We start from the raw sequence: 23,273 nt of genomic DNA, 5'->3' as shown, positions 1-23,273 counted from the left end.
AATGTGGCAGCACCGGCCTGTCTCCCAAGCCTTTTCTTCACAGCATCTCTGGGACCGACGGGCAAGTGGCCTCCACAGCCAGCAGGTAGATGGGACTCTCATGTGCCTGGAGAGCAGCCCATTCCGGGCAGCCCACCCTCCAGGGACCCCTGGAGACCACTCCTGGTGCCCTTCTCACCCTGCTCCCACCCTGGCCTCCAGTCTGAGACCAGGGCCTTGGGGAACATGAGACTGACTGGCCCATCATGAGGTCCCTTCTGCCTTGCATTTACATTATCCCATCTTCCTCATGAAGACTCCTTTCAAACGGAACAGTTTAGAAAGTCACTTTGTGGTCAGAATTGCTCCCCAGCGTCATTCCAGATCCTGGCCAGTCCTGGATATTATTCTCCTGGTTCCAGGCTCTGCTGTCACCTGGGATATAATCCTTCCCCTCCCTCTCTCCGCCCCCTCCTCCCCCAGGGTCAGCCAGCATTCTCACACACACACACCCCCAAGCACCTCTCATGAACCACACTGTTTTCAGGGTTTTTAAAATATGGACTTGAACTTTGCTTTCCCAGGTTTGAAAAAAAAGACCCCTCATTTTCCCCACAAACTCTGAAATAAAGATTCCACTTTCTCTTCAAAGGAATCTCCAGCCTTCTTGGTTAGAAAAGCGTTCAGAAAAGCAACTCCTGCCATGCGTCCTCTTCCTCTAGAGATGTGACACTTCAGGAATTCATCAGATGCTCAGCTCTGAGCAGCACAGCCCCAGACAGGGCCCTGGAAGGGGGTGGGTGCACTAGATGGGGACCAAACTGCATAGTGGTTAGGGAGGTGGCCACCACCCCGGCCAGGTGTCTAGGGCTCCAGCTTCAACACAGCCCGGATCCCTTTGAGAAGAGATCCCCAGAGGAAACACCCTCCCAGAGTAGGAGAAAGCCTTTACCCCACCCGCTTTCTGCCAGAGCTCCTGGTGATGCCCGTGGGTGACTCACCCACTTGGACATCCACATCACTCTCTCAGACCCTCCTGCCTACAGGCTAAGCACCACAAGATTAAACACACAGTTCCACGGGCCAGGATTCCCAGGGGAAATGACAGCCAGACGTACGGGTTTAATGAGTGGGGCCGGCTTGGAGGGATCCCCAAGAGTGGCTGCCTCTCACCCTCTTCCTCATACCAGCAAGGCGGAGCCTAAGGAAACCAAGCATTTGTGGGGCGGAACCCAAACTCCAGAGGAGGTCCAGGGAGGAAGATCCAGACCCCTGCCACCTGGACGGGCAGGAGGGAGTCACAGAACTGGAGGGGTGGGGTAGGTTGGAAGGGGGGCACGAGAGTAGATGAGCCAGGAGGTGAGGGTGGGCAAGGGTGGAGACCCAAGGACAAGGTGTCGGGGGGTTGGGGGACGTGGGTGGGCTGGGGAGGGAGTGCAGCAGTAGAGGTGGGCACAGGTGCCTCCCAGCCAAAAGCAAGGCTCCGCTGTGGGTCACATCCCCTCTCCAGCGAGACCGTCCTCAGCAGAGTGCAGGAAGGTGCCAGACCCCAGGCCGTGCTCCGTGGTGGGCACTGAGGACCAAGGAGCCCTGGTAGGATGCTCCAGGAGGGGGAAAAGAGAACAGCTAAGGTAAGCCCTCCTGCACCCCTGAGGCAACCGGGGGGCACCGGAGGCAAAACCAGAAGGCAACCCTCCTTGTCTCGGTTCTGCCCCAAGCCGTTCCCAGGCTGTCATGAAAAGTGAACGCCCTTCTTCAAGGAGCCTCAGGAAAGCAGCCAGTGCCCATGTACCCTCGGGAGCCAGAGCCCTGGCTGGCCGCTCCACCCCACCACAGACCCCAACACCCCACCCAGTGCCCGCCAAGACTCTGGCCTCCTGCTGCCCAGGTTGGGGCCTGGGTGACACCAGAACCCACTCCCACCCTCTCAAGGGGGCTCAGGCTGTCACTGACAGGCAAGGTTGTCTAGGGGTGCAGACACAGTCACAAATAGCTACTTGTTAAAATAATATTGATTAGAAAGGGAGTACATATTCATTAAAGCCCCAGCATACTCGCTGCAGACAGCATGTCTGAAAACGTCAGTCCCCTTCAACTCCCCTGTGAGGGCTGATAAAGTCCCTTCACCACCCCCACCTCAGGCCCTGGCTTCCTGCTCACTGCCCCCCAGGGAGCCCAGGAAGGAGGGCCAGTGGGCACCTTTCCCACCAGCCCAGGCCCCCATGGCCTTCCCTTTCTGCCTTCAAAGTGGCCCTGGGAGGATGTCACAGAAAGGGGTTCCTGGCCTGTCTTGGGCAAAAGCATTTGGAAACAATGAGTCTCCATTGGGAAGGCCTTGGTCAGACATCCAAGGCGGGCAAGGGGAGACCCATCACCACTCTCCGTCCGCTCTTCCCCACTAGCCACCCCAAGGAGAGCCCCTCTGTGGGCCAGTTCCCAGCCTGGGGCAGGTTTGGACCCTCCCTGACTTGGGACACACGAGCTGCCCACCCCCACCCTGGCCTGAGGACCTCCCCAGAGGGCTCCGAGCCAGGCTTTCACCCAGCTGGCCATCTCCCTGAACCATGTCAGGGACAAAGTGTGCGAGAGATGGGGGCCAGAGGAGGAGGAGCCAGGCTTAGTGAGGGAGGGCCGGGCAGGAGACGGGGGAGGGGGCGTGCGAGGCTCTACACCCACCTGGCATCCGCCTCACTGTAGTACTCTCTCGCCACAATGTCCTCAAAGAGCTCCCCACCAGTGACCCTGTGAGAAGAGCACAGAGAGGCCCCCTCCATCACCGTCTCCATCTCCACCCCCACCGCCGTCACCGCCCCCTCGCGCGCGTCATCACCACCACCATCCCCAGCACCTCCATCTCCAGAGCCACTCAGGACTGACACCGTTTAGTCTTCACACCCCTCTCCATGACACGGGTCTCCTAAGCTCAGAAAACTGAGCTTCAATGATCTCAGTGACTTTCTCAGAGTGCGCAGCCCAGCAGGAGTCTGTTCTAGGCCTCTGCACTGTTACCCAGGCTTTGTGACTAATTCCAGGCCTGAGAAAAAACGGGCTTACCCTCCTCGAACCCCCCAAGGCCAGCGATGCGGCCCCTGCACAGGGCGGAGGGGCCAGAAGAGACAGTGCCTAGATGTGGCCTCCCGGGTGGGTGCAGTCATGAGGTGTTCAAAGTCCCGTCTCCAGAAAGAGAGTAGGACCTCCATCCACACACTCTCTCGCCAGTTGCCCCCTGCCCAGGGAGCAGCCTTCAGGTCCTAAAGCAGGATGGACCCCCCTGCCCAGGGCAGAAACCATTGCCTGGAGAGCCTCAGGGAATCCAGCAGGGATCCCAGCCACTCAGGATCCCCTGGCTGAGAATGTGGGTGTCTACAGCAAGGCAAAAAGCAGGGGCCAAGGCTGGATGCACAGGGGAGCAGCAAAGCTTAATCCCTGGGTCTGTCCGAGCCCCTCGTTCTACTTGGCCAGCTCCAAGTCCACCAGAACGCCCATCTAGAGCTTTTCTACCCCTGCAAGTTCTAGAGTCTCCCTCCCGTGTCCTGTGGGGACACCAAGAGACACTCCTTCTGCAAACACACCCTCCTTCCACACCCCCTCCAGTTGTGCTGGCCCCACATGCTGGGATCTCCCCACTTGCATCTCACTTCCCATTCATTCTTGGGAGCTGGGGCTTGGGTTGGCCTTGTTTTATGCCCAGCACTCAGGGCCAGGCTGGTCCATGGTGACCACAGACATGGGTACTGCTGAACAGTGACCCTGACATGGGCGGGCTCTCTCTTGCTGCTGCTGCTGCTAAGTCACTTCAGTCGTGTCCGACTCTGTGTGACCCCATAGACGGAAGCCCACCAGGCTCCCCCTTCCCTGGGATTCTCCAGGCAAGAACACTGGAGTGGGTTGCCATTTCCTTCTCCAATGTGTGAAAGTGAAAAGTGAAAGTAAAGTCGCTCAGTCGTAGCGACCCCACGGACTGCAGCCCACCAGGCTCCTTCATCCATGGGATTTTCTAGGCAAGAGTACCGGAGTGGCTTGCCATTGCCTTCTCCAGGGCTCCCTCTTAGAGAAACACAAAACTGAGGATGCAGTGGATGCTAGGATGCCCCTGCTGGAGGCTAGATGCTGGCTCTCAAATCCTGTTGGAAGCCAACTACCCCCGTAGTGAGGAATTTTTAGGATTCTACTTTGCCATTGGAGGAGACTAAAGCTCAGACCCTGATGATGGAAAGACTGAAAGCAAAAGGAGAAGGGGACTCAGAGGATGAGATGGCTAGGCAGCATCATCCACCCAACAGACATGTATTTGAGCAAACTCTGGGAGACAGTGGAGGACAGAGGAGGGTGGCATGCTACAGTTCACGGGGTCGCAAAGAGTCGGACACGACTCAGCGGCTGAACAACAATAAGGCTCAGAGCGGGCGACTGTCCCAGGGAGCAGCGCCGCATGCGCCTGTGTGCGCTCGTGTACCCATGTGTTCGTGTGTGTGGAGCAGGAGGACGGGGTACTCGGTCCAGCAGAAGAAGGGACTCGCGGTTTATTTTTATGCACGCACAATTCACAGGTCAGGCTCTGCAGGCCCCGAGTCCAAGCACAGGGCAGAGAGGAAAAGGCCACAGGTACTGACCGGGCTGCAGCAGGGACACAGGGAGCCCCCCAGCCCAGTAGGCCCTGGACTGAGCCAGGGACAAGACCTCTGGGTCCCCACATCCACAGAAGGCTCCAGCTGTGCTGACAGGCATCAGGGGACTTGTGGTCCAGGGTGGCAGGGCGGAGAGTTGGTTGGAGGGGGCGGGGGGTTGCCGTCTCAAGCTGGCCGGGAAGGGCGTGGTCTGGAAACCAGCATTCTCCCTTTCCTCAGATCCTGGCCACTCAGCATGGCCAATTCTGGGCTGCAGCCACAGCCTCCGGGGGAGCCCCTTCCTTTGTCCTCAGGCCTGGTCCCTAAGACCACGTGACATTCTAGGGCATGGAGAGTGGGGAAATCTGTCAGTCCTCAAATCCACAGAGCCCCCCACGTTGCCTAAGTCCAGGGGTCTCCTGAAGGTGATGCCAACTCAGGCCAGACACTGCTCCCCGATTCTGAGGCCACAGAGTCCCAGAGGGTCTGCAGCATGGCACAGGAGGGCTGTGTGGGGCTGGGGTGGGGATGGCAGGGCCTGGCAGCATCTCCATGTCTCTATTCCTCCCCTCTCCCTCCACAGCCCCCCACTCTGTGCAGGCCCTTCTGCCCCCACCAAACAGCTGCCTGAGGCCTAGCGGTGTCCTGCATGCCCCCAGAAAGGCAGCTTCAACAGGCCTGAGGGCCACAGTGGTTTGCGGGGAGGATGTGCAAAGCCCAGGGCCTCCCTCCTCCCACCTGCTCCAAACACACCCGCCAGTTTCCTCTCACCAGCCCCCCTCTGAGCCTTTCCCACACTTGCCTGTTGCTTGAGCCAGGAGAGTCAAGGCGCTCCCACACTCGTGCATGCACTTGCATGGGTGTGCATACACGTACACACATGCGCACCTGCACACACATCATTCTCTCCCCTTTTTCTGCTCCTGAATCCCACACACCCTCCTGTTGACCCCCAGGGGCCTGGACATGGCCACCCTCCAGCCCAGGGCCTCTATACTTCCTGGGAAAAAGCTGGTGGAGCTTTTGGGTCTGGAGACCCACAGGGGTGACAGCAAAGGGTCCATGCAACAGAACATTTAGGGCACAGCTTTGGCCCAGCACAGGCAATTGTATCACAGGTCAGCCCTGGGACACCTGGCTGGTGTCTCGAAGTGGTGTCTTGTGGGACACGGGGGGCTGTGGGGGACAATTCCAGCATCTCCTGACCAGAGGACCCCCAGTAGGCTAGAGGTTCATTCCTCAGGCCTCCACACCCCATGGCCGAGGCATCTGTCATTTGAGGGAGGAGGTCCCTTCAGAGACACATCCTGTTCCCATGGTCAGGGCCCCCAGCATGGGCTTCCCAGAGGCCACAAGGAGCCACCCCAAACTACAACCTCTGGCCACCGCAGGGTCCCGAGTCACGCTGACTCAGGACAGCTAAATAGAGCCCCGCTCAGCAGAGCTATAGGGGAGTGAGGTGATGAGATCACTGCTTCCAAATCCAGCAGGAAGTGAGAGGAGGCAGGGGCCCCAGATGCTCTCACTCAGCACGGCTCACACACACATGAATGCACACATACACCCGTGTACACACTGAACAAATCACACACCTGTCAGCTACATCCACCGCCACAAATCACACGTGCAAATGTGCACACACATGCATGCATGATTTGTGAGAATGGATACATAGGCACACACCCCCCACAGATCACACTCATGTACACACACACGCACACACAAGCCACATGTATGTGCACACATACACCCATGGACATGCATGCAATCAGGTACATTCCCCCACAAATCATTTACACACTCACACTTCAGGCAGTCATACACACTCTCTTACATGCTGATGCCAACATACACCCATGCACACATGTGTATGTTCACACCCGTGTCCATACCAACTCACACACACATTCACATACACACACATGCACCCACACCACAAGTCACATGTATATGTGTTCATACAATCACACACACATGCACACACTGAAGCCCACTCATGCACATGCCCCCACAAATCACACCCACAGGTGCCTGCTCATCAACATATATGAATACACACACACAATCACAAACACAAAGGCAGTCTTATGCACCCAAGCATACACTCATGCCAGCCCAAGGGCCCCAGTGCAGCAGTGATGAGAACACCAAGGAAGGTAATGGAAGACTGAGGGCCAGACCATTCCTCTGGGATCCTTCCCTCCCTCCTTCCCCTGCCTTGGCCTCCAGCACACCCTGTTCTGGGTGGTCTGGCCCAGCTGGGCAATCCCATCCCTGGGGGATTCCACACACCAATGCAAAGCCAACAAACCAACGAGGTAAGCTGGTGGGTAAGGTGACCCAGGAGTTGGGGGACTGTCTGCCAGGGCTACGGAAGCCGAGGGGCCCAGCCCAGGCCCAATGTTGACAGCAGACAAGAGCCCATGTCCCTGGGCTCCGGCACTTACAGATCGAAGACCAGGTAGTGGAAACCTTCCTCGGAGATGCTGTCATGGAGGCGCACTGTGGGAACAGGAGAGGCCGTGAGCAGGGGCAACAGCCCGGGGCCCACCCACGCTGCCCAGACACTCACCCAGGCCCACAGCCAGCAGCACAAACCCTCCAAGGAGGGTCCACCCTGCCAAGGGCCTGTGGCTTCCCATAGTTCGGGCTGGGGAGGGCCCGGGTGGGCACTGCAGGCAGAGTCTGAGGGGTAAGCCGTGGGACCTTCAGGCCAACTGGCCCCAAGCCAGCATCCAAGGGCCTCAAGGGTCTTTTCTTTCTTTTCCTTTCCTTTGCAGGAGGGAGACCCAGTCCCCTCTAAGTCCCTGGCCAGGTCCCCTGCTCCCAAATGCAGCAGAGAGCCGCAGGAGGGGGTGGGGCGGGGGCAAAGGCCCACACCACCGGGACTGGAAAGGAGCCGCTGAGAGACTTCATGGGAAAGGAGGCGGAGGGCTCCACTGCCAACCCGTCAGGACAGGCTGAGGTGGCAGGGACCCCTGGGGAGGGACCACCTGCCCGGGGCTCAGTATGGCATCACTGCCGAAGAGTCAGACCCTGATTTCCCACTCCAGAACCTGCAGGGTCAGCAGGATGGCACCACGGCCACACACGCCCTCTCTGCTTTAGTTTGTTTTCTCCATCTCCTGAGCCTGGAACAAGGCCTGGCCAGAGCTGCGCTGGTTAGGAGTTGACGGATGAACGAATGAGGGAATGATTGAGTGAGTGAACAGCGAGGGAGATTTCAGCACAAAGAACACAGCTCCAAGGCCTGCTTTTCCCTGAGCTCCTGGAGATGTGCCCGGCACTTAACGGCAGGTATTTCTAGGAAATTCTGGACACTTCCCGCCAGGTGATAGATCCTGCCTTCTGTAACAGAAACCTACAGTGTGCCGATCAGTGACCATCCCGATCATCCTGAGAGGTTACAGATGCAGCAGCTGGTGCACAGAGAGGGTAGTGACTGGCGAAGGTCACACAGCTCATACAGCGCTGAGCAGCAGTGTGGACAGAGCTCCCGCTCGGCCCCTCTGCTCCCTGGGTCTCCTGGCAGTCTAGCTCTGTGCCATGATGGACGGGGCTGTGGGAGCTGGAAGAGTGAAGAGCAGGCTTCTCCCAGCCCCCACAGGTCCCTTCCTCATACCCTCGAAGCTGCTCTGGTTTCTAGCTGGCTGTCAGCATCCTTTCTCTTCCAGCTCTGGACTTCCTAAGGGCCCACCAGCAGGGTCCTCACATCAGGAACTCCAATCTGGCTACAATGGCCCCCAACCTCAGGCAAAGCCTGGCTCGGGAAGCAGGCCTCACTCCCAGCAGTCAGGGCATCTGGTCACCAAGGACAAAGTGCATGGGCGGCTCCAGGGGGCACCGCATCTCTCACCTCCCCCACCCACTGCTTGCTCTGGATCCCTCTGCTCAAGGGGCCAGTATCCAGCTTCACCCAACCCAGGTCCTGGGGCGAACACCTGGCACCCTCTCGCTCCCACCCAGACCTCAACTCCACCTGGCGGGTCTGCACTTTCCTAACATACAACAGACTGCCGGCTCACTGCGCCCTCCTCCAAGACCCTCCTGCAAAATCACTGAGTGGAACTCTCCCCGCCCCGCTGACTCCTTTCTAGTGGGGGCCCCGCAGGTCGGCCCCTCTGAGCAGCCTCCCTAGCCCCCAGTCGCTTCCCCTGGAACTCCAAGCAAAGACAGGCCCAGGGTGGAAGGGAGAAGGGAGTGGAGGGGTCCGCCTCTACCACCCTGCCATCCCTGCTGACAGCACCCCCAAAGGAACACTCCTGGGGGGACCCTTTTCTCTTCCCATGCAGGGGAATCCTCCTTCCCCAGGGGAGTCCCGGGGTCCATAAATCTGGGGTCCCGCTGACATTTCCCTCCTCCCCCGCCGTGGAGGCCACCCCTGCCCTCAGGCCCTGCTCCCTCAGAGCAGGTGAGAGGGGTCTGGCAGGACCCTCAACCTGAGAGTCAAGGCCACATGCACACACTCTCCCTTTCTTTCACTTAAACATTTTTAACATTTAAAAAATAGTTATGTACTACTTTAATGGTTTAGTAGAACACCCACCTAGCACAACAGACCCGTGATTTCACAGACGGGGCTAAGTAAAAAAGGGAATTGTCACAGAATCTATTTAAGCAAAAACAGTAAGTAAATAACACTGCGGGTGATATACAGTGGCTGCAACTAGAGTCCAGGTAGTTCCGGAGAGTCCAGCCTGGGAGCAAGGGGTTGGGGACACCAGCAGCCACAAGGGGGCGTCGGGAGCCCCGGGACAAGCCTCCCACTGTGGGGCTTGCTCCTCCAGGGACCACACGGAGTCCCAGGCCAGGGGGCTCTCAGTGGGGGTGGTCCTGCTGCCCCGCCCAAGCTGCCCCTCAAACCCCTCCATGGACTGCAGTACTGCAGCACTGCAGCAGGAGGAAGGACCCCGGGACCTATCGTATGATCAGCTTTGGGAGGGAAGGGCTGTGGATGGCAGCATGGGCCCTGAGCTGTCAGAGACTGGAGACCTTTTACCCTCCCCTCCTGCACTGGCCTCCTCATCTCGGCAGGAAGTCCTCCCAGGGCCATCGTACTCCCTGGTGCCCACCTGCCCAGCTCCTAGATGGACTATCCTGCAAGCGAGGGCAGTTCCAGCCCTGGAAACCAGGAGGTGGGAATTTGCCATCCATGAGCCAGGCCCAGGAGAGACAGGGTCAGTGTGCAGAGGAGAGGCTGGAAGGAGGCTGGAAGGAGGCTGGGAGGCTGAGGGCTGCCCTCCTCAGTGTCAAGGCTGATGGCTCTACTCACTCCTGATGGGGCCCATTTGAAAAGGCTGTAGACGGTTCTGCCTACCATGGGCTCTGCTTAATCTGTCACCCACAGCTCCAGGGGCAGGGAGGGAAGCTCGGGACATGCTCACATGCCGAGCGGCAACCTCTCAGCACGGCCACAGCCCACTGGTGAGGTGAGAGTGGAGGAAGCCTTGCCCTCGGTTAAGTCCCCACTCCAGGCACCCGCCAGCAATGGGAAATATGCACTGAATAGGAATTCCAGAGACCCCAGGTAGAGGGGGCCAACCTCGCTGACAGTCGGGTACAACACGGACATGTGCGCGGCGGGCACACCCCACACTGAGGCCCTGGCGCTCATGTCCCTCCTGGACACCCTGGCCTGCTTCCTGGGGACCCACATGGTGCAGTGGGGCAGCCCAGTCCCCACAGTGCACCCACACAGGGCACTGCCAAGGCAGCCCGCACCGGACTCCCCTGCCCAGGTGCCCGCTTGTCACTGAACGGAAACTAAAGCCCCGAGAGTGGTGGGGGGCTCTGTCTGTGGGCTGCTCCCTGGGGGCCCGACTCTGGGTACCCACTCCTAACGGGACAGCCCAGCCAGCAGCCAGGAGACACCACGTGCTACCGTGTTGGTCGTGAGAGACAGTCACATCCTCTAACGAGCCTCCTTTAAGAGGAGAGCTGGGCTCCTTCAAGCAAACAGGATAAGGCAAGGTGACGGCATCACCCCTTCCAGACCAAACCATCAAAAGGCATGGTGCTTCCTCCAGAAGTTAAACACAGAAGCACCACATGGTCCAGCCACTCCACTGCGAGGTTTACCCCCAAAGGACTGAAAGCAGAGATCCAGAAAGAGACTTGCACACCCACGTTCATGGCATCACTAGTCACAATAGCCAACAGGTAGAGAAAGGCCGAGTGTCCACTGACGGATGAGTGGATAAGCACAATGTGAAACACACACAGTGGAATATGATCCAGCTCTAAAAAGGAAGGAAATTCTGACACCTGCTACGACCAGGATGAGGCTCGAGGACATTAGGCTGAGTGAAATAAGCCGGTCCCCGAAAGACAAACATGGTATGGTCCCACTGATGAGGTTCCTAGGGTGTCGAATTCATAGAAAGAGAAAGCAGAATGGTGGGTGGCGGGGCCTGGGGGTGCGGGTCGGGGTTAGTGTTAGCGGATGCAGAGTTTCCACTGGCGATGATGAAAAAAGTTTGAGTACAGATATGGGCGATGGTTACATAACACGTGAATGTACTTAACGCCACAGAACTGCAGGCTTAAAAATAGTTGAACTGGTAAACATTGCTATGTACGTTTCGACACACTTGGGGGCACCGCCTTCCTCGTCCTCCCCTCTCCATCTCTGTCTCGGTCTTCATCTCTGTCTGTCTCTCTCTTTCTCCGTCTCTCCGTGCGTCTCTGTTCCCCTCTGTCTCTGCCTCAGTCTCTGCTTCTCTGTCTTTTTCTTTCTGTCACCCTCTCCATCTCTGAAGCCCTGAGCAGGGCTGGCTCAGAGCCAGGCCACCTGCCCAGCTGCCCCACGCCCCCAGACTCAAGAGAATCCTACCCTGCAGTTGCTGTCTTAAATGTCGTAAGTATCGAACAAAGGCATTGACCCCATAAAATGTGTGGCAGTCTCAATCACTCAGCTGAATTGCTCTTGAATCCACAGAAACAGAGAAAATCAGTGCCTGCTGGTTGAGTCTTGGGGTAATTTGTTGTGAAGCCTGGGCCACTGACACACTTGTGAAACATGCCCAGTCCACGAACAAGAAGACTGGGACTCAGGGCAGTTCAGTGATTGCTATGGCTTCTCTGGGGGGAAGGCGGGGCCCGAATCCAGGTCTCTGAGCTCCAAACCTCTGAACACCGCCTCAGAAACGAGGGCCCTCACAGCTTATGCCCTGCTTCCCAGGGGAGCCCTCTCGGCTCTTCCCAGGGTCCCTCCGGGCCCTCCCTGCGGCCGAGGCCCTGGTCTGGGAGTGGTATGGACGCGGCTGCTCAGCACAGCCTGGCGTCCCTTGAAACAGAGTCCTGGGCACCATCCTGGTGTACGAGTCAAACGTGGGTGAGAGAGCCCAGGAATCCCCCCTGACAAGTTCCCTGAGTGCCTCTGAGGCCACAGGCCCACCGTCCCCTCTGTGTCTCCTGGCTACTTCCCAGTGTGGGCACGGTTTTGGTCCTGGGCTCCTCAGAAGTCCCGAAAGGGATGAGAAGCGAAGAAGGACAGGCAGCTGTGCTGTGGGGACAAGGGGCCCCTCACGGCTGAGGCGGGTGGGCAGAGGCTGACAGGCCCCAGGAAATCTGCAGCGACTTCCGGGGTCTGGGGTCCCAGCAGCTCCTGTGTCTGGGCTGAGTCCGTACTCAGTCTGGAGGTTGCAGAAAGAAGGGACCTACCGCAGGCAGGGCAACACACTCCCTGAGGCCAACACACGGGCTCCAGGGACTCCAGGTCCCCCAGGGCAGCTGATCCCCACCCCAGATGGCAGTTCCAGGAGCCCTGGGCTGGGGTAGAGCAAAGGCCCTCCAGAATCAGACCTCGGTCCTCAGACCTCAGAGCTCAGGCTGGAGCTGGGCCAGGTGTGGTCTTTGACTGGTCTTTGATCTCCAAACTTTTTTCTCTGTAATCAGGCCATCACATTGCTTTTCTGAAGCGTCAGAATGTTAGGCTCCTGTGTGTTATCACCAGAATCTTGGCACAGAGTTACAGAGTGGTGGGCAGGGACCCATCCAGGAGGAACCCAGCCTTGACCTCCCCCAGGGGGCTGCCCCAGAGTCTGTGCAGGAATCCCTCTGGGTCAAAAGGAGATGTTTCCAGGGGCCTGAGGGTGGGAAACTTCAAAAGGGGAGGAAAGGGACGCCTTCAAGGTCCTCCCGCTGTCTGTAATGGGAGAGCTGGGACCCCCTTCCCACCTCCCACCTCGCTGCGGGCCGCTCACCAATGTTGGAATGCTTCAGGAGACGGCAGATTCGAGCCTCTCTCTCCAGCTTCTGGTGATCTGGGGAAAGAAAGGGACACAGCATCACCTTGTGACCCTGCAGCCAGTGGCACCCTGGAGCCCCTCGACGGCATGCTGGACGGGCAGCCAAGCATGAGACCCACAGCGGGGGACATGGACAACACTTCCTGCTATGTCTACCCGGCTGATCACCACCTGCCCAGGGGACACATCAGGTTGTGCCCCCGACCCATGCCTGGACCCCCAATTGGCAGCGCTGGTGCTGGATGAGGCTGCCCAGGGCCTGGAGCGAGAGGCCCATGGGAGGCATGGTTGGTGCTCACTCAGGGCCAAAAGTTTCCCCCACGTGATACAGGAAGAGAAAATGCCGGCTGTCAGCAACAGAACTGACAGCGCCAATTTAATCCTTGCCTTATCTGACCCAATTCTGTTCTCTTTGGGGCTTTCTGCTGAGGCCTAGTTTGTTCATCAGAAGCAGCGTGGGCTGGCAGAGCAGCGCTGTCAGCCTACTGGGGGCGTCCGACCAGTGTGCGGGGTCAGCCTGGGGCCAGGCCTTCCTCTGGAGGGACATCTCGGGAAGGGATGTGTGGCCTGACACACCAGCCCCCCGCCCCCCCCACGCACAAACCTACAAACACAGGCCTGGATTCTGACAGGTCGTGGTGTCAATGCTGTTTGATACTGTTCATGAATAGCAAGGAGAGATAAGAAAGCCTTCCTCAGCGATCAATGCAAATAAATAGAGGAAAACAACAGAATAGGAAAAACAAGAGATCTCTTCAAGAAAATTAGAGATTCCAAGGGAACATTTCATGCAAAGATCGGCTCGATAAAGGACAGAAATGGTAGGGACCTAACAGAAGCAGAAGATATTAAGAAGAGGTGGCAAGAATACACAGAAGAACTGTACAAAAAAGATCTTCACGACCAAGATAGTTACGATAACGTGATCACTGACCTAGAGCCAGACATCTTGGAATGTGAAGTCAAGTGGGCCTTAGAAAGCATCACTAGGAACAAAGCTAGTGGAGGTGATGGAATTCCAGTTGAGCTATTTCAAATCTTGAAAGATGATGCTGTGAAAGTGCTGCACTCAATATGCCAGCAAATATGGAAAACTCAGCAGTGGCCACAGGACTGGAAAAGGTCAGTCTTCATTCCAATCCCAAAGAAAGGCAATGCCAAAGAATGCTCAAACTACTGCACAGTTGCACTCATCTCTCATGCTAGTAAAGTCATGCTCAAAATTCTCCAAGCCAGGCTTCAGCAGTATGTGAACCGAGAACTCCCAGATGTTCAAGCAGGTTTTAGAAAAGGCAGAGGCACCAGAGATCAAATTGCCAACATCCGCTGGATCATGGAGAAAGCAAGAGAGTTCCAGAAAAACATCTATTTCTGCTTTATTGACTATGCCAAAGCCTTTGACTGTGTGGATCACAATAAACTGTGGAGCATTCTGAAAGAGATGGGAATCCCAGACCACCTGACCTGCCTCTTGAGAAACCTGTATGCAGGTCAGGAAGCAACAGTCAGAACTGGACATGGAACAACAGACTGGTTCCAAATAGGAAAAGGAGTATGTCAAGGCTGTATATTGTTACCTTGCTTATTTAACGTATATGCAGAGTACATCATGAGGAACGCTGGGCTGGAAGAAGCACAAGCTGGAATCAAGATTGCTGGGAGAAATATCAATAACCTCAGATATGCAGATGACACCACCCTTATGGCAGAAAGTGAAGAGGAACTAAAAAGCCTCTTGATGACAGTGAAAGAGGAGAGTGAAAAGGTTGGCTTGAAGCTCAACATTCAGAAAACAAAGATCATGGCATCTGGTCCCATCACTTCATGGGAAATAGATGGAAAAACAGTGGAAACAGTGTCAGACTTTATTTTTTGGGGCTCCAAAATCACTGCAGATGCTGACTGCAGCCATGAAATTAAAAGACGCTTGCTCCTTGGAAGGAAAGTTATGACCAACCTAGATAGTATATTAAAAAGCAGAGACATTACTTTGCCAACCAAGGTCTGTCTAGTCAATGCTATGGTTTTTCCCATGGTCATGTATGGATGTGAGAGTTGGACTGTAAAGAAAGCTGATCGCCAAAGAATTGATGCTTTTGAACTGTGGTGTTGGAGAAGACTCTTGAGAGTCCCTTGGACTGCAAGGAGATCCAACCAGTCCATCCTAAAGGAGATCAATCCTGGGTGTTCATTGGAAGGACTGATGCTAAAGCTGAAACTGCAATACTTTGGCCACCTCATGCGACGAGTTGACTCACTGGAAAAGAGTCTGATGCTAGGAGGGATTGGGGGTGGGAGGAGACGGGGACGACAGAGAATGAGATAGCTGGATGGCATCACCGACTTGATGGACATGAGTTTGAGTGAACTCCGGGAGTTGGTGATGGACAGGGAGGCCTGGTGTGCTGCAGTTCATGGAGTCACAAAGAGTCGGACACGACTGAGCAACTGAACTGAACTGAAGTCATCAAAAAAAAAAAAAAAGCCTCAGAAGGAAGTCGCCCCAGGCAAGACTGCTACTGATCCTGAAACGACCCCTCCTCCTTCCACCCCCGGAAGCACAGAACCTCACTCCCTGCCCCCAATGGCTGAGCAATTCATCAGCCAGAAGTTTTATCTTTCAAACAAATAGAGGTGCCAGGAGAATTTTAAAAGCTGATGAGATTATAATGGCAAAAAAGCTGAAAAAACCACAAAAACTTATTTCCATTGACCAGAGAAGGCAGAAATAAATCACACAACAGAACACACCCATCTGTGTGCGTATCACCCCAATCTCCCAACTTGAGGCCAAGTGGAAGAAGCTGCTCACAGAGGAAGACCCAAACTGCACTTCATTCACATCGAGGCCAACAAGCAGGGTACTGGCACACATGTGTGGCCGGATGGTGAACAAAGGCGAGGGATCAGGAGGGAGGCTGCCCCAGGGTGGGATGTGACTGGAGGGGGGGTGTCCGGGGCCTGGAACACCTGCCCCACCCCTGCTTGCCCTGGGCCCTTCACAGTGAGGGCCTGGGGACAGTAATATACCAGAGAAGCCCACAGGATCCCCTGATTGACCAGGAAGTCCTGACAGCCCCACTAGCGGGACACAGTTAGTTGGCTAAATACAGTATGTTCTCAGAAGCAGTAAAGCCACTGGGCAGGCCTCCTCAGACCTGCCAGCCCATCCCTGGCTCTGCTGGGAGGCGGGGTGGACTGAGGGGATGAGGAAGACCCAGCCACCAAGTCTTCCTGCAGGAAGGGCGCCCCTTGGCGCCCAGCTCTCCCCGGGCTGCGTGCTGGTGGTGGCCTGGGAGCCTCAGGACAGCGCTGAACATGGACATACCTACAAACAGGCGTGTGCCCTTTCGGAGTGGCGAAAGTCATGCCTGCAGACAGAACATCTCCAGGAGATCCAGCAGGCTCTCCCTCCTCTCAGGATGAGCACTCGGTCTGCCCCCTGCCCCCACCCTGCCGCCACCCCAGAAATGCTAACACCTCCCTGAGCTGCTCATCTGGCTCCCACCTATCTTTTCAGACCCCTTGTGACTGGCAGGGCTCCGGCAAAACCACAGGGCAGTGGGTGGGCCTTCGGGACAGACCCACACGTCTTGCCTGACTGCATCTCCATCTTGCCCTCACCTCCACACCCAATGCAGCAAACGCTCCCCATCCTGCTGGGGAGTGGGTATGGCATCAGTAGACAAGATGCAGCCCAAGAGGCACCCACCATTCTGAAGGATAAGTGGAAAACAGCTACAGAAGCACACAAGTGGCGTGACTTCCACTTTTCCGTCTGTATGAAGCTCATAAATAGGCACCACCAAACATAACAGGGTGGAGGTCAGGGTCACTGTGAGGCTCACTCTAGAGGGGAGGGGAGTGGTCCTTGCAACAGCCAAGACGGCAGCTCCCCCGCAGGCAGGAGTGGGAGGCCTGGAGGTGCCAACTGGTGGGTTCGGGGGGTTGTTCTGTTCTTGCTTAGTGTTTTTTCCTACACTATCTGAAGACTTTTCAAACTTTAAGCTGCAAGAATAGCACAAAATGCTAATGGATGGGGCATTTCTGTCTAATCTCCGTTCTTCCTATGCACATACTAACGTCCTCTGCAGCATGAGCAAGTAAGCCCCACATGTCATGCCCTTTACCAGGCTAACAGCTCGGTGTGTGTTTTGTAAGAACAAGGATGTTCTCTTACGTAATCTCAATGCAGTTACCCTACTCACTAAATCCAATGCAGATACAATACTCAGTCCAACCTACAGTCCATATTCCAATTTTGTCCCTGTCCCCGTAATGTCATAGCTCATTTCCTCCTGATATGGATGGCTAATGAATAGCTCACCTACATGCAGACAGGGCCGGAGCAAGGCTGAGGTCAGAGAAAGCCCAGGATGGTAAGGTGATAAGAGCAGGGGTGGTCGTCTTTCCTGGAAAAATTGCCTGATTGCAGTCATAAATAAAAGTCAGGAGAAAATTCATGTGGTGACCCATCTTTGGGAAGCAGATAATTTAAACAACTGTATTACTGAGTCTTATCACCAATGGCAGAGCCCTATCCAAAAAATCTTGACCTACTCCTGAGTGTGTTTGGGGGATAAATTACTTATTTGGGGCCAAAAAGGGGCACCAGGTTGCCCAGCCCAGGTGCAGATGTCTACCCCATGGCCACGCAGGTTATTGACCCTCGTGGCTGTCTCCTTCCCATTATCAGGCACAGCAGCACTTGACCAGAGAGCAGCTCTGAAACTCTGTATCACGACACATGTTCCAAGTTGGTCAAAGTCCAAGTGCAGACATCTCATTAAGATCGTAACTGCTCTGCTCCAGGTAGCAGAATTATGAGTAATTTTTATTCTTTATATTTTTTCCCCAACTTTGACAACAACCTTGTGTTACTTTTGTCACAGGGAAAAATATTGTTTTGTTTAATTTGGTCCTGTCTCCAGTAAGCACAAAGTCAGAGGTTAAATATGATGAGAGTGTGTTGTAAAAGCTGCTGAAATATTTGCCCTGAAATTAAAAATCTAAGCTGATATCTGTGATCTTGGATAGGAATCAGAAGCCATAGGAAGGGGCTGGAGGAGGAGGCTGTCACTCTCGGCTCCAGTAGGCTGACCTCGGGCCAGGCATGTGGCCGTGGGAGGACGAACCCAGCATCCCAACTCTGTTCACATCCTCTGATGTGTTTTTGGATCTTCCTGACCCAGGAATCGAACCGGGGTCTCCTGCATTGCAGGTAGGTTCTTTACCAGCTGAGCTACCAGGGATGCCCCTCTACAAAGTTGAGGCGCTACTGTCTCTGAATTTCAAAATTAAGATCGTAATAGACAACCATAGACATGGTTTGGGGAGTCAAATTTAACCCAGTCGGCTTCACACAAGAAGTGCATCCCAGTCCTAAAATGTCAGTGAGAACCCGGGAGGACACTCCACCCAACCCATCCCCGGTGGACAGCAGGACGTGTGACGGGCCAGCGACCCTGAGCAAGCTCTGTGACTTCTCCGGGCTGCCGCACCTGCTCAGCCTGCCACCCGCCTCCCTCCCGGAACTCTGGCCCCAGAGACCTGTCTGGACTCAGAAGACCACAGCAGTGACCACTGAGCGGGCCCAAGGAGAGAACACAATCAGGAGGTTGCCCACCCCAACCAGGACCCCTCAGCACACCGGGCACCCCAGCCTGGTGCTCCCTCCTGAGGGAGGTCCAACAGTCCTCTGGAGCAGCCAGACCCTGCCATGACCACTGCAGTGATGTCCTGGCTGGGCAGGCAGTGAGTGACCCCGAGAGGGGCCCACCAGCAACTTCCAGGGCTCTAGAGGTCATGGGGGCATTGAACCCAGCTGAGAGGCTCAAAAGGGCTCTCCCAGAGCTGCGGCCTGGTGCCCCTGAGGGTCTGGGTGTCCAGAGTTGCCCTGAGACCCAAGCACCTGCGGCTTGTGACCCCCCTGCCATGTCAGCTAGTGTTCAGTTACTAACATTGGTGTGTGGCTTGGCACTTGTCCCACACCTCTGCAGGTTTGCATCCAAGGACGAGTGCGCCCTGAGATCCACCCCACTGACACCCCTACGCATCCTGCCCCCAGACAGTGTTGGGCCCCCTCTCCCGCATTGGTCCCTTCATCTCCCCTCACGCACACTGGCTCTGGGGTCTCAGGATAACCTCTGAAACAGGGTGTGGAAGAATGAGGGGTCAGGGAGTGAGAGCACAGCCAGGCCCCCTCCAGCCTCCAGAAGCCCACCCTGTTGAGGGGAGGGCCCTCTACCCTCCTCCCATCCACAGACTGAGCATGTCCCAGGAAGCCTGGGGACACCCATCCTGGGTCCCAAGGAGTACAGCAGTAGTACCATAAGCCCCAAGGACAGCAGGGTAGGGGGCGGGAGGACTCACGGGGGATGCCAGAGGGGGGTTTTGGAGGAGTCTACCATTCCTGGGGGTACAGCTTCAGTTCTCACACCCTCTCTGATGTGAAGCTCTAAAGGGGAACTCCTGAGTTCAGCCATCTTGTAAAAGCTCAGGCATCTTATGGATCCGCACCCATGGAGACCCACCTAAGTACCTGTGGGCCGGTAGCCAAAGATGACTGGTGTGGTGCGTCTGGGGCAACCTGACACACACACATGACATTTACACCTGCTCCCCAGACAGAGTCAGCAGAGGCAGAAGCAAGCTATTTATTTCTCCGGCCAGAGAAACACCCCACTGATAAAACACAGCATTCACTTACACCCCATGAAAGTGCTTATCCAACAAAACAAAAAAAAACTTCAGTCCTGCACACTAAGCTCCTGCCACAGCCCATGAGGCTTCACCCAGCTCCGCAGCCTGTGTCCCTGGCAACGCGGGGCCTGGAAGCTTCTGAGTAATTCTACTTTGATCTTAGTGCCAGGCACGCCCCGCATCCTGGAGGTCCCCAAGGTGGGTGGCCAGGGGACCTGGGAAGGGAGGTGGCCCAGTGCAGTTCCCAGACCCCAGGAGCCCCCAGGAGGCGGGGACAGGTCCATTTGGGGCTGCCACTGTGCTGTAGCTGGCACCCACTGCCCACCATGAAGGAGATGGGCAGGGGACCCCCAAGGAGCAGAAAGAGCGGGCATGGCGCCACCTGGTGGTCTCCGGCATTAGCTGTTTAACTGATAACGCCCTGAAGAATGGCAGCAGGAGACTCAAACCAGCTCTGAACTATCCTAAACTCATCAGTGAGGCGGGTCCCCCCAGCCACAGACCCCCAGATGGGAGAACCCAGAGCTGAGTCAAGAACGAACAGGAGGCTGCTGAGGGCGGGAGGGGAGATGCAGCCCTTGGAGGTGGGAGAGGATGTCTGCACGCTGCGGGCTGGGGCACAGTCACGGTGGAGGAAACGGGCATCCAGAGAGCAGTGTCCCCAAGATCGGAACTGGACCCAAGGCCCAGTGACAGCTGCCTTCCCAGCCCCCAGCCTCCACCTGCTCCCTGGCTGTGGATGACTCACAGCAGAGTGGGGTTGGGGGGTGAAAGGAGCCAGGAGAAGGGCGACAGGAGGGATGTGGGTGGGTGGCTGGCCCCTCGCCAGCTGCCAGGAGCAGCAGCAGAGCTGTCACCAGCAGAAGGACACCCGCGAGGCGCCGGGCAGGGGCGGGGGAAGGACAGGAGGCCCAGCCACCGGGAGGGGCTGCCACCCGCTTCCCCCGGCTCAGCCTGTGACAAGTGAGGAAGTCAGAAGTGAGGACGTGTCATGCTGGACCGAACATGAAATCCTGCATGGAAGGTCCACACTGCCCAGCACGTGGAGGGGGCTCTGGGTTGCTCTCTGGCTACTGGACCCCTGGCCAGGGACAAGGAGGCTGGAACATGTCAGGGCAGCGGCGAGAGTTCACGGGCCACCGTGGCTGCTGCCTAGGACACCCCACCAAACCTGGCAACTACTGGACACTGAGCCAGCAGGGGTCCAAGTGTCATATCAGGGTCAAGCCCCCACCTGGGGTCACTCCTGCATGAAGTGTGGAACACCCACCCCTTGTGGCTGAGGTCTCAGGGGAGAAGGGTGCCCACAGGGAAGGGGTGGACAGGGCCGGCTCTCAGGCTATGAGGTGTGGGAGTGTGTGTATGGCCAGGCCCCAGGCAGCGACTTTATAGAATCACCTGCCTGAACATGCGGTTCGGGTGCAGCAGGAAGATGCAGCTGTGGGGTGCCCAAGCAGGAGCCCCTGCCCTCGGCTGCCTTCCTGTCCTCACCTGAGTGGTTGTGACCAAATGCCAGGGGTCCTGCACCAGCCAGAGACAAAGCCAACCCTCCCCCAGATGGGGGGATGCCAGACACTGATGCTGCCCACCTCCGGAGATTTGAGGAGAGCTGTAGCCTTCAGGGGGTGGCGGCTAGCTCCCACATCCTATCCTGTGTCCAGTTGTTGGCTCCACAGGGTGGGTGCTGCCCAGGCTCCATTCCCTCCAAGCTAAACAGCGGTGGGTTCACATCAACATCATCAAGCTAGGGCATGGGAGGCTCACTTATGGGCCAGACTCAAGTGACCATGGGGATATTGGGCACAGGGCCCTAAACAGGGCCAAGTTTTGTGCTCTGAGTCTGTTTCCCATGTGTGAAAAGGGTTAGAGGGGTATGTCCAGAGAGAAGCCACCGAAGAGAAGAAACCCCCACTGCTGGCCCCTCCCCCAGAAACTGGCCCCTCCCCCAGAAACTGGCTCCTCCCCCAGAAACCGGCCCCTCCCCGCAGCCTACCCTGCAGAGCTGGACACCTGGCCTGTTATCCTCCCTGCTTTTCCTGCTTCCCTCCTCCAGCCTCTTTCCAAGGTAACACTCAGGACCCCAGCAGTTGTCTCCCCTCTCCTCTCCAGGGGCTTCTATTCTTCCAAAGGGAGGTGGGAGTCCATGAGAACAAGGACCCATTGTCCCCCAGGTGACCTGCCCCGCTGGGCCCTGGGATTCCTCATTCAGGGTTCCTTCGTCTCCTTCCCACCTGTCTCTACTGCCTACACCATCAGATGGCACAGAGAGCTTTCTAGAGCCTTCGGAGGCTCATGGACATCCACATGCCATTTCATTCAGGCTCATGTTAATCACCACCCAGCATCAAGTCCTTAACTCACGTGTCCCAAAGTTGTGAGAGTCCAGCGGGACACAGCACGGGAACACAGGTGGGCAGCTCTATGGTTCCAAGCTGCTGGGTCAGAATCTGACAGAATACCCTGGACATTCAGAGCAGCCAGTGGAGTCTACAGTAGAAACTCTGGCACCCTCCACAGTGCCCTCAGCCTGAGCACTTTGTGCCACCACCTACAGGATCCTCAGGGTCCCAGGAAGCACGTGGGCAGGCCTGGGTGCATCAGGGCAGACAGAGTCCAGTTCAAGTGTAAGCACCAGCATCTTCCAGTTTGAGCCCACTGCTGGTTTAGCCTGGAGGGAACGGGAGCCTGGGCCGCGCCTACCCTGCGGAGCCAACAGCTGGACACAAAACAGGACATGGAAGCTTCCCTCTCCCCACAAAGGCTAGAGCTCTCCTCAAACCTCCCGAGATGGACAGCGTCAGCATCTGGCCTCCCCCAATCAGGGGAGGGGTGGCTCTGTCTCTGGCTGGTGCAGGAGCCCTGGCATTTGGTCACAACCACTCGGATCAGCAACGGTGATGCTGGAGGCTCCAACCTCAGCTTCATCCCCTTTCTAGGCACAGGATGGAAGGCTGCAGAGGACAGGTCTTTCAGGAAGGACATTGCCACGCCAGTGCCTCGGCGGCTACTGCCTCCTGACAGGGCTCCCAGGCCTGGGATATGTGAGACAAACCAGCCCGACTCCAGGGGCAGCACAGAGTCCTGTCATTGTCACCGGGTACCAGCTGGCTCAGGGGGCGGATGAAGGTCACAGGGGAGCACGGTCTGAGACCCTGGTGGCTCCTCCACTCCAGGGCACAGGAGTGCCTTGTCAGATTCTGACCCAGCAGCTTGGAACCATAGAGCTGCCCACCTGTGTTCCCGTGCTGTGTCCCACTGGACTCTCACAACTTTGGGACACGTGAGTTAAGGATTTGATGCTGGGTGGTGATTAACATGAGCCTGAATGAAATGGCATGTGGATGTCCATGAGCCTCCGAAGGCTCTAGAAAGCTCTCTGTGCCATCTGATGGTGTAGCAAACTAGCGCTTGCTGTTCACAGATCAGCTCTTGGGCTCTTCACAGGCCTGCAGAACTACCGAGGGCCCTCGGCTGTTATTAACCTCGCTCCCAACTTTCCAACGGGGCACGGGAAGGCTGGAGGGTCGGGGGAGTGGGGCTGGGCCACCACCCAGGGGAGTTGGCCCAGAGATGGCTCAGCCATCCCAAGGCTTTCCCACCAGGCTTCTCAAGCCTCCAGCAGGCTGACATGCTTGAGCCCAGTCTGCTCACCCAGGGAGCACCAAGGGTCCTGGGGGCATCTCAACCTGCTCTGCATCCAGCACTAGGGATCCCAGGCAAGTCCAGTCTCGCTGCA

The 23,273-nt window shown here is 56.7% G+C and overlaps 1 protein-coding gene across 6 annotated transcripts in view; it reads right to left on the bottom strand.

Moving 5' to 3' along the window:
* Positions 1-23,273, bottom strand: part of CAMK2B (calcium/calmodulin dependent protein kinase II beta) — a 94,366-nt gene that overhangs the window by 28,636 nt on the left and 42,457 nt on the right. For all 6 annotated transcript variants that reach the window (XM_055421107.2, XM_055421108.2, XM_055421105.2 and 3 more), the window contains exons 3-5: positions 12,791-12,850; positions 7,034-7,088; positions 2,656-2,721 (exon numbers count right to left, since the gene is read on the bottom strand). In XM_055421107.2, coding sequence (XP_055277082.1) covers positions 2,656-2,721; positions 7,034-7,088; positions 12,791-12,850 — 181 coding nt within the window. The remainder of the gene's footprint in view (positions 1-2,655; positions 2,722-7,033; positions 7,089-12,790; positions 12,851-23,273) is intronic.

Source organism: Moschus berezovskii, chromosome 3, assembly GCF_049115385.1.
Source record: "Moschus berezovskii isolate FMDL1 chromosome 3, NW_MosBer_1.0, whole genome shotgun sequence".
NCBI classification, from domain to species: Eukaryota; Metazoa; Chordata; class Mammalia; order Artiodactyla; family Moschidae; genus Moschus; species Moschus berezovskii.
This window is presented reverse-complemented; position numbering and strand designations above follow the sequence as displayed.